The 13,039-nt window shown below is 42.3% G+C and overlaps 1 protein-coding gene across 2 annotated transcripts in view; it reads right to left on the reverse strand.

The window, feature by feature from the left end:
* Window positions 1–306: 306 nt before the first annotated feature.
* Window positions 307–13,039, reverse strand: part of LOC121169301 (protein BEX2-like) — a 46,800-nt gene continuing 34,067 nt past the window's right edge. The window contains exons 1-3 of one of the 2 annotated variants that reach the window (XM_040999861.1): window positions 2,297–2,419; window positions 1,340–1,409; window positions 307–904 (exon numbers count right to left, since the gene is read on the reverse strand). In XM_040999861.1, coding sequence (XP_040855795.1) covers window positions 513–899 — 387 coding nt within the window. In that variant the 5' untranslated portion in view covers window positions 900–904; window positions 1,340–1,409; window positions 2,297–2,419 and the 3' untranslated portion in view covers window positions 307–512. Of the gene's footprint in view, window positions 905–1,339; window positions 1,410–2,296; window positions 2,420–13,039 lie in introns of those variants that run through there. The other variant, XM_040999860.1, reaches the window with a different exon arrangement.

Here is a 13,039-nt window from a genome sequence, read left to right on the forward strand (position 1 = left end):
TGCATGGTTACAGGAGCAGAAACATTTGGACTATCCTCTGCTGATTTCCGAAGGTCGTTAGCAGGGAGCTGGATCAGATGTGGGGCAGCCAGGACAACAATTAGCATCCATGTGAGATGTCAGTGTGGCAGGTAGAAGCTTAACCCACATGTCAGGTGGACAAACTCTTTTATTAATGTGCTCAGGTTTTTTTTTTCTTTTTGAAAAATAAAAATCCCTCATAATTCTACCACAAGGAGATACACTGTGAACATGAGTGTGAACGTTCCTATATAACTGAATTGAAAAACAACACAGATAGCTTTTTAAATTGCTTTATTGAGTGCACATCTTTCCATGCAATAGGAAAAACTCCCCTGCTGACAGAAACTTACAAACTGGGTCAAAAACACAATATTCACTTAGAAGTTGGTATGAGAAGACCCACAAGAAATATGTAACTTCAAAAGGTTTACAATACATAGTGCTGACACAAATACGTAAGTTTGCAAAGCAGGGGGCGCCGTCAGGTTTCAGGGCATAAGGCAGAATTCATCATGATGGTCACGGTGAGGGGGGTCAGTGCTAACAGCGCGCAGACTATGACTCAACTGCTTTTCCCTCAGCTTCTGCATCAGGTGCCTCATCTCCTCCCCAATGCGTTCGACATTTTCTTCTCCCATTCTTGCCTGCTGCCCCCCAAACCTATGCACCATGGCTGATCTATAGTGCACATGGGGCTGCCTAGCAAGAAAACGTCTACGGCTTCCTCTAGGCGCCAGGTACTCGCCAGCTTCAAAAGGGAGAGCCAAGGGCTCCCTTTTATCAGCATCTCGATCCTTTTCATCTTTTGCATCATTTTCCTTGTCGGCATTTTCAGCGTTGAGATTTTTTACTGCTTGTTCCTTTTTGGACTCCATTTCTCCTAGAGAACAAAAACAAACAAAAATTAAAAAAAAAAAGATAGAAAGAAAAGAAAAGAAAAAAAAGAAAGAAAAGAAAAAGAAAAGAAAACCAGAGAAGGCATTGAATCAGCACCGAGGACAGGGGTCCTACTATGCACCTTCACAGATTCAGAAGCCTGGCTTTCAAAGGCCCCTGGCAACCCTTGGGCTCGGCACCTGAGCGGCCTGGTGAGTCCTCCAGGGAGCCCCCCCGGTGGGAGCCCCTCCCTCCCCCAAAGACCACCATTTTCCCTGCAGACCCATCTCCAGGCTTGAGCAGGCGCAAAAATGGAGGACGACGGGAAGGGCAAAATGGGGGGAATGCGGCGGGATGGGGAGGCACGGGTCGGTGGAGGGGTCTGGGTCCTGACGGGCTTTCAGCACGCTCCTCGTCCCCGACCGTGTGCCGCACCGACCTGGGCCTATCCTTGTCGTCTCCTCCTCCTCCGGATTCTCGCCGCCGCCGCAACACTCAGCACCTGGGACCTGCGGATGGCGAGACATGGGAGAGGGGGTTGCTCAACTCCGCCCTGCGGGCCGCTTCCCCGCCGCCCTGGCCGCGCGCCTCGCCCCCTTGGCCGCCCTGGCCGCGCGCCTCGGTCCTTCAGCCACCTGGGTCGCGCACCTCTGTCCCTCGGCCTCCCAGGCCCCGTGTCTGGGTCCCTGGCCTCCCTAGCCCCGCCGGCCCCTTCCCTGCCGTCCCCTTCCACGCGCCTCGCCCCTTCGGCCACCAGGGTCGCGTGCCTCGCCCTCTTGGCGCCGCGCAACCTCCTACCACCTGGAGACCTGGAGGCGGAGAGGCGCGCAGCGCGGGTCGTTATGGCTGGCGATGGCAGGTGTCCCCGGGGACAGCAGCCTCGGGACCGCCTCTCCAGAGGGGCCCAACTCAGCCCATCCAAGGCCGCCCGCGGCCGGAGTCCATCCGCGGGGCCGTGGCACAGAAGGCCCCCACCCCGCGTCGCCCCCCGAAGCGCAGACGCCCCCACCCCGCAGTCGCCCCCCGAAGCGCCCCCACCCCGCGTCGCCCCCCGAAGCGCAGACGCCCCCACCCCGCGGTCGCCCCCGAAGCGCAGACGCCCCCACCCCGCGGTCGCCCCCCGAGGCGCCCCCACCCCGCGGTCGCCCCCCGAGGCGCCCCCACCCCGCGGTCGCCCCCCGAAGCGCAGACGCCCCCACCCCGCGGTCGCCCCCCGAGGCGCCCCCACCCCGCGGTCGCCCCCCGAAGCGCAGACGGCCCCCACCCCGCGGTCGCCCCCCATGGCGTCTCGGTCGCCCCCTCGCCCCGTTCCTGGGCACCAGGACGCCTGGGGTGGGCGTGGGCAGCCGGGTCGCTCTCCCACGCCAGCCCCGGGAATCCCGCTCGGGCCGCTCACCTGCTGGCCTCCCGCCTGCTCGCCTCTGCTCAGGATCCCGGCCGGCAAGCCTCGGGGCCACGGGGCTAGGCAGTCCCTGGAAACAGGCCGAGGACTGCCGCTCCTGACGCGAGACAGAGGAGACTGAGAGTGGCAGTGACGTCAGGTCTCTGTCACCCCAACGGCCACGCCCCTCCCGCCTCCGGGGAGCTGGGTGGAGCTTGAGGGCCCGCCTCTCGCGCAGGGAGCCTCATTCTGAGTCCCTTTGATGTCATCAGTCTGGGCCCTGTCACTCTCCCTTGAGTATTATTCCTGGGCCGTTCTCTGTTGAGATAGTCCATCATAGCTGAGATGGTTGATTGACCTGTTCTGTCTTCTCTCTTTTCTTGGTTAGGGTTCTGCGTCCAGCATTTCAATTGGGGAAATCTCCAAAGAAACTTTGTCTGAGGTGTTCTCGGACCAGGTTCTTGTATGTACTCGCAGGTACAGGGCCTATCCCTCTCTTTCTGTGACTCTGCCTTTTGTATAGTTACTTATAACTAAAAAGAAAAAAAATCGAAATAAAATGTGGTAGATGAGAAAAGTTATGAAATGAGCCCGATAGATTTTTCTCATGTTTAGCATCACTCTATATTGTTCTTCTGTACTAAAGTTAAAAAGCTGCACTTTCTTTAAAAAGTAAAAAATTTAAAAGCTGCTTTTTATTTGAAAATCAGGATTAAGTAGGAAAAATGTCCCAAGCACCTGTCTCTTCTACTAAGTCATTATATAAATATAGACTCTACAGGCAGCTGCTTTTTTAGAACTTGGAAAAGGGCAGAGCAGCTGATGGCTCCTCTCATGAGGGCTTCCCAGGCACAAGAGGCCCTTCTGTGAGGTGAGCCAAAGAATATGTAGTTCACTAAAGTTTTGCTGAATTTTCAGAAGCAAAAACAAGAAAATACCAAACACGCCTGTCCCAGATAGGTTTGTGCTTGCAGATTGAATGATCATATAGTTCAGAAATCATAAAGAAAGCTACAACAAACTACTTGGGACTGGGAATTGAATATAAATACCTGCACAAAGATTATAAATAAGCTCATCAAAAATGCTCAGCATCATTAATCATATAGACCTAAATATAGGCAGTAGTAAATCATTATATGGGCATGTAATTTGATCTCTTTTTTCTAAATGGCAATGTGCTAGTGCAAGTTAAAATTCTTAGAAATATTCACAGCATCGATGTAACTACTTCACTTGTCACATAGGTAATCAAGTATATGCAAATATCATCGTGAATAAACTATAACTGAGACAAGTATACTGGGAGGTAAAGCTACATTACAGTATGTGTCGTTACTTCTGAACAAATATAATACTCATGTAAATATGCCTGTATAGTTTCGTAATTGATTTTTCTACCTTTCCCTATACCTACCATGACATGATACATTTAAATAGCAGAAAGTTAACTTTGTAACTGCTCTAAGACTCTATACTAGTGTGACAATTGTGAGAGAAAAGGGTGGGAGGGGGGCAATAGGGAGGGAGGAAGGAGAGGAGAAGAAGAACCCTATACCCATAAATGATAAATAAATGGTAAATAATAAATATATTTGAATAATGAAAAACAGAAAGAAAATGTTTTGGAGCCAGCATAGGGATTTAGCAAGCGAATCTTCCATCTGCAGCACTATCATCCCACATGGGTCCCAGCTCTAGTCCTGGCTGATCATCATCATCTTCTTCTCCTCCTCCTCCTTCCTCCTCCTTCCTTCTCTTCCTCCTTCCTCCTCCTCCCTCCTCTTCCTCCTTCCTCCTCCTTCTCCTCCTCTTCTTCTTTTCACCTGGTTTGTTCTCATCTTTCTTTTTTTAAATTTTATTATTTCATTTCATGATACAGTTCCATAGGCTCTGGGATTCCCCTTAACCCCTCCCCAAGCCCTCCCTCCCCCCCCCATTGATTTCCTCCATATTATTACAGTAATACAGCTCAGAAACAGTCATAATTCCATCATTGCGGGCATGGACCATGCAAGGAGTCCAGCATATTATTATCAAGATAAATTCAACAGTTTCATTGGGAGACCATCTTTGGTCTGAAAGTACAGATGAGAGAATAGCATCCTCTCAATTGAAAAGCCACAACACAAACTCAACAACAGGAAGAAACATAGAAATTTACAACATCATGAAGCTAACTAACATGCTACTGAATGACCAATGTGTTAGAAAATGCAAGTTCTTAACCACATTCTGTAACTACTTAATTGGCATCTCAATTTTAGTTTATACATAAACAACTGCTGTAAACCTTAAAATGGTTGTAGGATACTATTCAGTTGTCTCTCTTTTTTTTTCATATTTATATTTAGCAGCTTATAGTATTCAAGTGAGATTTTACTGAACTCCATGAATTTTAGGATAATCCAAACAGGCTTATATCTTTAACAAGCCATATATATATTTTTTAAAATATTTATTTATTTTTATTGGAAAGGCAGATATACAGAGAGAAGAAGAGACAGAAAGGAAGATCTTCCATCCAATGATTTACTACCCAAGTGACTGCAACGGCTAGAGCTGAACCAATCCGAAGCCAGGAGCCTCCTCCAGGTCTCCCACAAAGGTGCAGGGTCCCACAGATTCTGGCTATCCTTGACCACAAGCAGGGAGCTGAATGGGAAGCAGGGCTGCCTGGATTAGATCAGGCACCCATATGGGAATCCCAGCGCATTCAAGTCTAGGGCTTTAGTCATTATGCTATCGCACCAGGCCCATAACAAGCCATGTATTAATGATTGAGGAGCAGAGAAATCTTCAATAACTTAGTGAGGAGTAACTGATCTTTGTGTCCTACCTAGTGAGGTATATGAGAGTCCAAGCTGACTTTTTCTTATCTGTTCTAAGCTTTCCTTATTGGTTTCTTTCTATCTGATCTAATTTTGGGTGCTCCGGAGCGACCCTGATGGTCATTGCAAGAGAGGATGGGGAGCCAAAGTTGGGACTAAGTAAGGACCAGAGGAAGCTCATCTCCTGAGTCCAGAAGGAAGTTTACTATTCTTCTGCTTGTGAGGACCGCTCAGGGCTCCTGGCTGTTGTTCTGGTGTCATTAGACCCTGTGAGGAGGGTTCTGGGCTTCTTCCATCCTGTTTGGGAGCTGATCCACTTCTGATCCAGCTCCCTGACTACGGACTGGGAAAGCAGTGAAGGATGACTCAAGCTCTTTGGCATTTGTACCCAAGTGGGAGAGCTGGAAGAAGTTCCTGGTTTATGGCTTTGGATCTACCTAGCTCTAGCCATCTCTTTTTGTCTCTCCTTCTCTCTCTGTAAATGTTCCTATCAGATAAAAAATTAAATCTTTTTGAAAACCAGAAAATGTTAATATGATTTATTCTTTAAAAATGTAAAATGGATTAGAAACAACATGTCGTGGTCACAGGTATGCATTGTGGTATAGTAGTCTTCCACATCCCAAACTGGAATGCCTGTGTCAAGTACTGGCTTCTTTGTTTCTGATCCAGCTTCTGCTATTGTGAACCCTAGGATGTATCAGTGGTGGTTCAAGTACTTGGGTCCTTGCTTCCTGCATGGCACACCAGATGGAGTTCCAGGCTCCTAGCCTGCCCTGGCCTAATTGTGGTTATTGTTTTAATTTAGCAGGTGAAATGGTGTATGGAATATCCTCTCTCTCCCCCTCCCTCCATTTTTTGTGTGCACTGATGCACATGAGTATTCTCTTTCATATAAATAAATGTTGTTTCAAAAAAACCTTTTAAAAAGTGTCAGCATTTTCAATGGAATTTTAATAACTAATGCATATATATTTATAAATATTTGATGTAATATATAAAATATAATCAATCTTTATTTCAGAATATACCAATAGAATCAGACAATAAGATGATTTGCATCCCTAAAACAACAGAAATAAAAGTATAAGCAAATAAAACTAGGAAAACCATGTAAAATCTATGTCATATTTATTTTAATCTCATTTTTCCACATTGAGAAAAAAGTGAATGTTACATTGTGATGATTAATTTCTATCACTTCCATCACAAGTATACTCAGGATGCAATATAAGCTACTCTAATGAAAAGATTTAAAAAAATGATGGCTCAAACAAGGGAGAATTTCCTTTCTCAAACAAAGGCATATTTCTCTCACACAAATTAGCCCACAGGTAAAAAGGGAGTTTTAGATGAGAAACTTGTCTACACTATTAACTCAAGCATCTACTTTGTTGTTCTGCCACTTGCTAGGTTGTCCTTTGTTTTGTTGTTGTTGTTTTGTTTGTTTCAGAATACATTTTTTTTAAAAAAATGTATGTATATGAAGCCAAAGCTACAGAAAGAGAGAGAGAGAGAGAGAGAGAGAGAGACTTTCCATACATTGATTCACTCTCTAGAAAGCCCAGAGATGGGCCAGTATGGAGCCAAGAGCCAGGAGCTTCTACCAGGTCTCTCATGTAGATACAGTGTCCCAAGCCCATATTGGATGTTGGTGCTGCCTCTTCCCACTACACCACAGAGCCAGTCCCTAGGTTGTTCTTACACTACAGCTGAGTTTTAGAACACAGCAGGGCAGAAAACGTGGAAATCAAATAATTCCCTTTTAAAGAAATAACATAGAGTTTATACACTCCAAATCTGCTCACGTTTCATTGAAATGCATTAGCAGATATACTACAAGGGATGCTGAGGAATACTAGTCTCTAGTTGAGAAACCAAGAGCTCATCTAAACCGTAAGAGAGAAGTTTCTTCACTTACAGGAAAATTAGTGAAACTTACACTAAGAACAATTAGTGTTCTGTAATAAAATGATTGACACATTTTTAAAATCAGTCTAATTTTGGAAAAGTAATCAAGAACACATCCACACACAACTCAGAATAGTAAAATACATGAATTTTCTCTATGTCTAAGAAAAATTTCTTGCATATTAATGTTACAAATTGAACTGGATCTTGGGGCTGGTGCTTCTGGCACAGTGAATTAAGTCACCGCTGGCAGTACCAGCATTCCATGTGGGTGGCCAGTTCGAGTCCCAGCTGCTCCACTTCTGATCCAGTTTCCTGCTAATGTGCCTGGGAAAGCAGTGAAAAACAGCCCAGGCTTCTGCATGAAAGATCTCATTCTCTCTCATTTGGTCAGAGGCTAAAACATGGTTGGGGTTGCCAGTATTCTACCTCAGAATACATGGATCTCAGTACCAGCCAGCACACAATAATCTTGCAAAAAATGAGGCTGAAATATGGGAGCTGAAAGGCTTGATTCAAGATTTAAGATAGCAGTGGAGAGAGTCAGAGATAATACAAGATATAAAATAAGATAGTGAGGACCAGGGGACTCACTATTAGACGAGCAAGTGTGTGAGCCACTCCAGACACCAGTTCTCTTAGGTTTCTTCCAATATAGCATTACAAAGATCTGAGGGTCTTGTAAAAACAGGAAAAGGAAAGATCACAGACTGTTAACATAATTAACAGTCTTGTTTTACCCAATGTTACTGGGCAGTTGGTCCACCTTCCTCAGGTTAGTTCACCTTTGTAAGTGTTCATGGCAACCAGGTCAAGATGCAGGTCTCCCATATGTCTATCTCTGAACTTATCAGGTAGGGATCAGTTCGGAACGAGGGAGTTCTTGCACACCTGATATGGTTGCCAAGGCTAACCACTGTGAGGAAAGAGTAGTTAATCTTTTTTTTTTGATGCAGATTGTCTTACTGAATATTTAATAAATGAATGTTTGCAACATTTTAAACAAATGTATTTCTGATATATTTTTGGATTTCCCGAATAATTTTCTACCTCAGACTATACCTACTGTAACTCAAATGTATACATGAGCATAATATATAACATTTTGTTTGAAATTAAGCCCTTTTCATGACTGAAATTTTATTATTATTATTGTTCATGATATGGTTCCACAGGCACAGAAATTCCCTCCTCCCCTCTGCATTCCTTCCTCCACTGCTTACTCCATATTATTACAATAGTATAGTCCTTTATCAACAGTCACAAGTCCAATATTCTGCTATGTAAGTGTATCATGGCATTGTAGGCATAGACAATGATAGAAAGTGTAGCATCCTATTGTCAAAGTGCATTTAACAGTTTCCTTGGGAGTTCTGCTTTTTATTCATGAGCAGAGACACATATTGCGATGTATCTTCACTTCCTGGTATGCTCATCTCTATTATACAGATTATACAGTTCATCTATGAGGGTATATATATATATATATATATATATATTTACCTATATAGCTATTTATTTTGTATATTGCATAAAGGTCTCCATATATTAGAAAGAATATATTTGTCCTTTTGGGATTGGCTTGTTTCACTGAGCATAATGAGCTCTAGTTGGGACCATTTTGTTGCAAATGGTAAAATTTCATTCTTTTCCATGGCTGAGTAAAATTTGCACCACAGTCTCTATCCATTCCTCTTTTGATAGACATCCAGATTGTTTTCATGTCATTGCTATTGTGCCTTGTGCTGCTACAAATGCACGTTTACAGATCACTTTCCCATATACAGATTTCATTTTCTTTGGATATATTCCCAGTAATGGGATCATTGGGACATACCATAGATTTGTTTTCAGTTCTCTTAGCACTCTCCATACTGACTTCCATAGTTGCTTCACTAGCATACATTCCCACCAAGGTGGAATACGAAATCTTATTCCCCAAATTCATGTTAGCAGCTGTTAGTAGATTTCTGAATGTAGACTAGTTTCACTGAAGTTAAGTAGAATCTCAACGTGGCTTGTATTTGCATTTTCCTAATAGCCAGGGAGCCTGAGCATTTTTTGTCTATTAGCCACTTGCATTTATTTATATTCCTACTCATTTCCTTTGCTCATTTCTTCACAGGATTGTTTTGCTGTCATTGAGTTTTTGAAGTTCTTTGTAAATCCTAGGTATTAGGCCCCTATCTGTTATATAGTGTACAAAGATTTTCTCCCATTCTGTTGGTTTTCTTTGGTGATCATTTCCCTTGCTGTATGGAAGCTTCTTAGTTTAATGTAATTTCATTTGTTTATTTTGGCTTTGACTACCTGTGCTTTGGTGACTTTTCTAAGAAGTCTTTACAAATGCCTGTATCTTGGATATTATTTTTATGTTTTGCTCAAATAGTTTGATGGTTTCTTGGTGCAGATTTAGGTCCTCGATCCATTTAGAGTGGATTTTTAGATAAGTTGGGAGGTAGGGGTCTGCTTCTGACTTCTGCAGGCTGCTATCCAATTGTCCCAGAGTTTGTAGAAGAGACCGGGCTTTTCCCTTGGATTATTTTCAGTCCCCATGTCAAATAGTTGGCTGTACATATGTGCATTCACTTCTGGGGTTTCTATTCTGTTCCATTGATCTTCTCTGTTTCAATACCAGACAGTTTTGATGACCACTTCCCTGTAGTATGTCTTGAGTCTGGACTTGTGATTCCTCTAGCTAGATTTTTGTTCTTCAGGATAGCTTTGGCTACTCATGGTCTCTTGTGTTTCTACATGAATTTTTGTATCATCTTTTCTATTTCTGAGAAGAATGTTGTTGGAATTTCGATTGGGATTGCCTTGAATTTGTATATTACTTTCTGTAACATGGACATTTTGATGGTGTTGATCCTGTCAATCCAGGAACATGACAAAATTCACCATCTTTTATTGTCTTCTTTTATTTCTTTTTAAAATGATTTGTAATTCTCATCATGAGGTCTTTAACTCTTTGGTTAGATTTATTCTAAGGTTTTTAAGAGTTTCTTCTGCTATTTTAAAGGGGACTTTATACTTACAAGTTTTCTCAGCCATGGAGTTATTTGTGTATACTAGGGTCATTGATTTATGTTCACTAATTTTGTATCCTGATACCCTGCCAAATAAACTTATTTTTTCAAATTTCACACAAACTTTAATATATATTATACATAATATATAACATCTGTATATCATATAATATATTATGTATAATATGTAATATTATACATATTATCAGAGAGAAGCAGCCATCAATCATAGAGGGAACTCACAATTGTGGGTTTATTTCCTAAGTGCCAACAACAGTCAGGGCTGGGCTAGACTGAAGTCAGAAACCAGGAACTCAATCAAGGTCTCCCTTGTTAGGAGCAGAAGCTCCATTATTTGGACTATCACCTGCTGCTTCCCACACTGCAACTTGGCAGAAAGCTGCAACCAACAAACACTCAAACCCAAGGTACCCTGACATGGAAATGCAAGTGTCCCAAGCAACATTTAAACCACTAGGTCAAAACCCACCTGTCTACAAATGTTTTGAACTGTGCTTTTACTCCCAAGCATCTCCAGTCTCAGGATCTTCACATATACTGTTGCCATTACCTAAAAAACCCTCGTCCACGCTACTTTTGCCTGAACATCAAAAAATGTTTGTTTTCCATGTACCTACTCTTACCATGTCCTGAACTTGCCCTTTATAGTAGTCACGTAAATGATCATCTTTATGTGACAGGTTTAGGCTATCTCACCCACTACCGAACTTGATCAAGGCTGCAGTTGTATTTTTGTTTGCTCATCATTACATCCTCTGCACTTTGCACTTAATAGACACTCAGCACTGTTTCTAAGCAATTGCCTTCTCTTAGAACCTTATTGGCCTGACAGTCTACACCGCCTTTTAGCTTTTACTCTAAATGACCTTGTGTGAAGGGGTATTTGATATATCTGGGTAGCAGATATTTCTCACTAATGTAGTTTGCTTTTCAGAGACCCCGTTGTCTTCACTCGAAACACATAGGAAATACTGGGAACTCTGGAAAGCCCCAGAATAACTACTGAATCTTTAGTGAACATATGAATGAAAGTAGATAAAGAAAATAGGAGAGAACATAAAGGCATATTGAAACAGTCTTCATTCTAGAACCTGGATTAGTTCCCAGGCGTGTCACTAATCAGCTATGTAACCTTGGACATCTTACTGAAGCCTCTCTCAGAGGAGGGGGAGAAATTAGAGATAGGGACATCAGGGCATGGTGTGCCTTAATAGTTCAAATGTAAGATGATAAGGGTTTAAACCAGAAAAGTGACAGATTCAGCTGTTACAGTGTAGAAAGACAGGGCCTTGCTGGCTATGGAAGGCATGAGAATCAAACAATACTCTGAGATTTCAACACAGTGTCACCAGAAAATTAATAAGGCAGGTGGATTAATTAATATTAAAGCTATAACACCTAATTCAAAGATGAACATAAAATACTAAGAGAGGGCTAAGAAAAGATTTAAGAAAAATATATATCCATATATATGTGTGTATGTATATGTATATATACACACACATGTACGCATGCACATGTGTATACACACATACACATGTAACTATTAGTATTTATACATATATATATGTATACACACATTTTTTAAAACTCATAATGCCTGTTTAGAAACAATATAAAAGGCTTGGGACCCTTGAACCCATGTGGAAGACCTTGACTTTAGCCTGAGCAAGCTCTGGCTCACTGACTCACTCACTTGTTCTCTCTCTCCTTTCAGAAAAAAAAAAAAGAAAGAAAAAAGAACATAGGTAAGTAAACTTTTAAAAAAAACCTGAATTTCAGAAGATGTAAAGAGTGAAGTTCACTAGGTTGTTGCTGGAGACCTCTAAAACACAATTGTTCAGCACATTAAAATTACAGGCCTTTGTTCCACGGCATGAAGCATCAATGGCTGACAATGTACAAAAAAAGAATTATGAGTGCCTCTTCATAAAATAAAGCAATAATACCTCTGATCCAAAGAGATAAAAAATAACCTAATCATATCTCTAGATGTGGTTTGTCAGTTTCCACAAAACAGTGTCAGGTTGACCTACCATAATGCAGAAAGTCAGCAAAATCCAGTCTGTAGGAAACTCTACAAATCAAACAGCCGGAGTTCTGTTGCAAATAACTGTAAGGAAAAAGAAAAAAATGAAGTGAAAACCAGTAGGTAAGTAGAAACTTTAAATAAATATGAAATTTAACAAAGGACGAGACTGGGAGAAAGCATTTGGTATAGAAGGGATGACACCACTTGAGATGCTTGCATTCTCTACTGTAGTGCTTCAGTCGAAGTCTAGATCAGACTCCTGGCTCCAACTTCATACTAATGCCCACCCTGTGAGGCAGTGGTGATGATCTGAGTTCATGCGTCCCTGACATCCATGTGGGAGACCCAGGAGCAGCTGCCGGCTCCTGGCTTCAGACCCTCCCACCTCTAGCCTTTGCAGACATTTGGAGAGTGAAGTAGCAGATGGAAGATCTCTCTCTTTCTCTACCCCTTGTTTGCAACTCTGCCTTTCAAATTAATACAGCTTTATAAAAAATTAAAATACCCTATCGTTTGGATAGTTCAGATATTTAACTAGTCCTATAGTTCTTTTCCTTCAATTACATATAATCGTTCAAGTTTTCATTCAGTTTTAACTCAGTCAATGCCAACCTGGAATAAACTGCTACAAAGTTATGACAATAGAGTGATATCTATTTAGTCTAAAGTGGTTTTTGCTGTTTTACAGAAGTATTTGGATAACCTTGTTTTGATAACTTTTACTGAATAGCTATTAAAGATACAATTTATATACAGCGAATTGTGCACATATGGAGAATAAATTTCTGAGAACCAGTGTTCTGGCATGGTGGGTTAAGCCAACACCTGCAATGCTGGCATCCCATATTAGAGTACCTGTTGTAGTCCCAACTACTCAGCCTCTGATCTGGCTCCCTACTGATGTGCTGGGAAAACAGTCAATCAATGACAGCCC

Source organism: Ochotona curzoniae, unplaced genomic scaffold (genome assembly GCF_017591425.1).
Source record: "Ochotona curzoniae isolate NIBS_2020 unplaced genomic scaffold, NIBS_Ocur_1.0 scaffold_1852, whole genome shotgun sequence".
In the NCBI taxonomy this organism is placed as follows: domain Eukaryota; kingdom Metazoa; phylum Chordata; class Mammalia; order Lagomorpha; family Ochotonidae; genus Ochotona; species Ochotona curzoniae.